General features: G+C 24.6%; 1 protein-coding gene across 1 annotated transcript in view; it reads left to right on the top strand.

Moving 5' to 3' along the window:
• The first annotated feature begins 200 nt into the window (after positions 1-200).
• LOC100573411 overlaps positions 201-4,529 on the top strand; it is a 5,659-nt gene continuing 1,330 nt past the window's right edge. The window contains exons 1-2 of the mRNA XM_003241653.4: positions 201-1,125; positions 2,595-3,975. Of these exons, the coding sequence (XP_003241701.1) occupies positions 2,743-3,975 (1,233 nt within the window). The 5' untranslated portion in view covers positions 201-1,125; positions 2,595-2,742. The remainder of the gene's footprint in view (positions 1,126-2,594; positions 3,976-4,529) is intronic.

The following is a 4,529-nucleotide window of genomic DNA, read 5'->3' as shown; positions in this document are numbered from 1 at the left end:
ATAAAAAAAAAATAAAAAAAAATAAAAAAACACATCATTGTAAAATCAATACATTCATCGTTCCACTCAGAATCTAAAAATAAAAATCTGGCTAGATCGTTCCCTTATATTATATATTACGTACAATCAGAATATTTTTTCAGAATGAAAATCGTGATAATTGTCGGCACGTATCGTTGGAATTAAAAACAGTAGTTTTTGATAAAAGAAAGACTTTGTGTGAGGCCTTCTAACTAGATATACAAACTCCTATTAAATATTAAGTAAAAATATTAAAACCGTGACTAAAGAAATGATTAATCTTCTGAGGGAGTTGATTACGTTCTAGGGGGGCTTAAATATCCGCACGCACTTCTGCACTCTGGAGTTCTGAGCATGCCACACCCGCAGTTTGTGTATAGTTAAAAACAAACAGCATAGATCATAGACACTAGTATAACGCCTATGGCATAAATACGTAATTATCGTACATTCGTGCCTATTGTACTTCTTACAAGTTTCAAATTATTAAATCATATTAATGGTATTACTAATCTATAGTGACTCGTCTGGTTTTTTATGTCAATGTTTTCATCATGAACTGACTGTTCTCGTTATAATTGATTTATTATAATAATATTACAACACTGTAACGCAGTTTGCCGTCCCCTCACCACCCAACATTGCTGATCATTTTTTTTATACAGTGATAACCTATAGGGATTAGGGATAGATAATAAATGATTACATTTACGAATGATACACCGTTTTTTATTTTGTTTACTCTTTAGTGTTTGCCATTTGGTATTGGTACCTACCTACTACAGCAGCTACAGCTTAGATTTGTCTTGAATTAGTCGGATCTCAAATCTTAATTGTCGATTTAGTACTTAGTACATGATCAGTAATTAATTATGAACTAACTATTAATTATTATCTTAGTCCATGCTTTAATATTATAATTTACCAACGTTATCTAAAGTAATAGAATCAATAGCTAATGTGTTGAGTGTTAGCTTCGAAAAGTACACGCTTAAGTTGTAATATTTCACCTAATGACGTTGTTATACAAGTAATATGATGTCTTCATCGGCACAGAGTACAAGGTATCATTAAGACCTACAATGCAATTTGCACATTATAAAGGTAACATACCAACCTATTAATTATTTAATAAAACAATGACATTTTAGTGAAGTATAAATAATTAATGTATAATTAATTTATTAATTTAAATGTTTTATGATATTAACACTCTTAAATATATTCAGAAGTCAGAATTATTATAGACCCTTGAGTAAACGTTTTACTTTATAATAGGCATAGCTATCATACAGTCATACTTAAAGATTCAAATATATAATTTTAAAAATTTAAGTTTGAGTAAATTTGCCATTTATCAATAAATAATGTATACTAAACTACTCAACATATAAATTGCATAAGAAAAGTATATTATTATATTTTGTGTGATAAATATTATAATATTTAAATATTAAATTATAGGTACATACCTATAATTCAATAATATAACTCGGAAATAATATACTATAATTAAATAATAACTATTTTATATTAAGTTGGTACCTATGTGTTTATAAAAATAAAATAAATTACCTAGTCAATATTGACATTAGTTTATATAAAATAAATCAATGAATGATGTACTCAAGTTTAGGCACATATTCAAATGATTCAATATCAGGATAGTTTTGTTATATTTTATTTCAAAATATTGTGGTTTAATAAATAAAACATTTTAAACAAAACAAAGTTTGATAATATAGACAATTGAGGTAATAATAAAATAATTGCTTATTAAAAATGATTTCCAAATTTATTATTAATTATATTTTTCTGTGTACTCTATAATCTGTAAGTGACAAGTGTAAACAAAATGTTTTTTTTTTAATTATTCATTGGGTTTAGTTATTGAAAATGTAAAATACATACCATATTTGTACTTGTAAATAGGTTTAAAACCCTTTTTAAAATAAATCGGATATGCCTATACCTATTTTACTAAACTGTTTGATCAATATTTTATATATATAATATAATTTAATGTCTAGTTTAATGTATGAAATACCTAAATTATTTTAATTTTTATCAGAAAATGTTGCATTTGCAAGTCTACCTCTGAATACTTTCCTTTAAAATTAACGAGGTTAGTGATCAATGAATCCTACTATAAGTATTTTTTTTTTAAAGTTATAATTCTAAGAATCATTACTTTGTAAAATTAAAAAACAAAAACAAAAATAAACTAAGTACCTATTTAATTAGTATAAAACCTGAAAAAATTGTTTCTGTTGTAGTACACCAAAATAAATATAATAGCATACAAATTTTAAATCAATTTTTCATTTTACAAAAGTTAATCTATACAAATCTATTGTATATTTATTAATGTACCAATTGAAGGCTCTTCAAAATTATATTAGGTTAAAATTAAAATATTTTCCAAAATAATTTAATTACTCTTGAGTTTATAAACTTAATTATTATGTATTTATGTGTTATAAATTGTTTGTTTTCTTGACTTTAATATTTAACACTGGAACTTTATTATTTTTATTATAACTTCTAAATTGTTATAATTACATTTTTTTTAGGAAGATACTCGGTGAAAAGCAGTTCCAATTACAAGATTTGTTAAGTGGTTATATTATATAATCATGAATAATCAGATTAGAAAAGGATTACACCAAATTTAATAATACACTGCTTCAGGACAGTAAGAATAACATTACCTATACTAAAATGGAACAAAATGCTATGGAGGTAGTTAACAATAATGCATCAGACGAACAAGCTGATGTTGAAATGGAACATCAGTATGAAAAAGATAATGATTGCAAAGAAGAAAAACAAGGGTCACTTGTTAGTTTAAATAAATTAACAGAAAAATGTTGTGATACCAAGGATGTATTACGGGAAATAAATGAACATGATAGCAATGAAAATAATGAATATGTAAGCAGCGGAGATGTTATGCAATCACAACAATCAAAAAGTGACCCATCATGTGAAAATACAAGTGAAATTGAAATTATACCAGAACTAAATGATGTTTTTGGTCATAAATTAGAAGTTGAACACGATTTTGAATTTGTTGTTGAACAAACTGAGAATTTTGATTTAAGCTGTGATGAAACCAATATAATTTCACCTGGTTTTTCTGATTCACTTTATACGGAGAGTTTTTATTGTTCACTTAATTCAACTAGTTTATCTAGCCCATCTAGTATTTCTCATTTTTCTTGTTTGCCTGGAACATCAAATGAACATTCAGAATATGGTTTAACTAATGAAGAAGATTTTTTATTTAATTATCTTGAACCAATATCAGAGTCGAATGAAATATTCGAAACAAAAAAAGATGTTGAGAATTTTGAAACATTGTCATTAGTAAAGAATAATCATATTAACGATACATTTGAAAAAAAAAAGTTAATAGAATGCGATCTTTTTCAATATGTATTAGAAAACATAAAATTTGAAGATAATAATGAAGTTCAAAATAATTCTGAATGTTTTGTAGGAGACAAAATAATTATTAACCCTGATATAATGTATAATATTGAACTTAAATTACATCTTAAAAAAATGCAACTCTTAGCTGAACAAGTTTTTAAAACACCTGATGACTTAACGATATTAAATAAATGTATGGAATTAAAGTCAATCCCAGAAATGAAAAAAGGGCGACAAATAATTACTGAAGAATGTAGTAGACCATTTTCTGAAGATATTTCTGAATCAAATTATTATAATATTCAACACAAGGACTGGAATAAAATAATAGTCAATCAAGCAGCAGTGCTCTCTCACGTCGGGTTTGATTTTGCTTCAAAAGACACTTTATATCTTATAAGAGACGAAGCTGTCAATTACATAAAAAGATTAGCGAGTATTATGAAAAAAAATTTTGATATTCAATCAAAAAGCTCTTCTCCAAGTAATATTGATCCAATTCAGAAAAGTCTTCAAGAGGTGAATTTAATTACATTATATAATTAAACTTACTCTATTAAGTTACAGATTTTCTATATCTAATATCTATATCTGATAACATCTATTAACCAGTAATAACCTACCTATTATTTACAATTAATTTATTACAATTTTAATATTATATTATTCTCTTCTACTATTTATCTAATTAATTTGTTATTATTTCAATTTATATTAAAAATATTATAAATAATTTTGATTTTTTTTAAATAACTGTTATTGTAAATACTAAATTGATAATTTTATACCATATTGTAATGTTCATTACTCGTTATCATTTAAATTAAATGTATAATTTTAACAGTGACAGGAAAGTTCTTTTTAAAAACCAACTAACCAGAAATTAAATGTGAACTGGTTCAAATTCTAGTTAGTTGTTTTCAAAATTAACAAGTTCAAGTTCATCTAATTGAAATAGTAGTAAATTATTTAAAAATAATATTGTTATTTATTTTTTGAAAAGCGTTAATATAATATTAAAATTACCTTCATTGAAACAAAATTTATGAATTATGAAATATTTGTTATAACAG

Source organism: Acyrthosiphon pisum, chromosome X, assembly GCF_005508785.2.
Source record: "Acyrthosiphon pisum isolate AL4f chromosome X, pea_aphid_22Mar2018_4r6ur, whole genome shotgun sequence".
NCBI classification, from domain to species: Eukaryota; Metazoa; Arthropoda; class Insecta; order Hemiptera; family Aphididae; genus Acyrthosiphon; species Acyrthosiphon pisum.
This window is presented reverse-complemented; position numbering and strand designations above follow the sequence as displayed.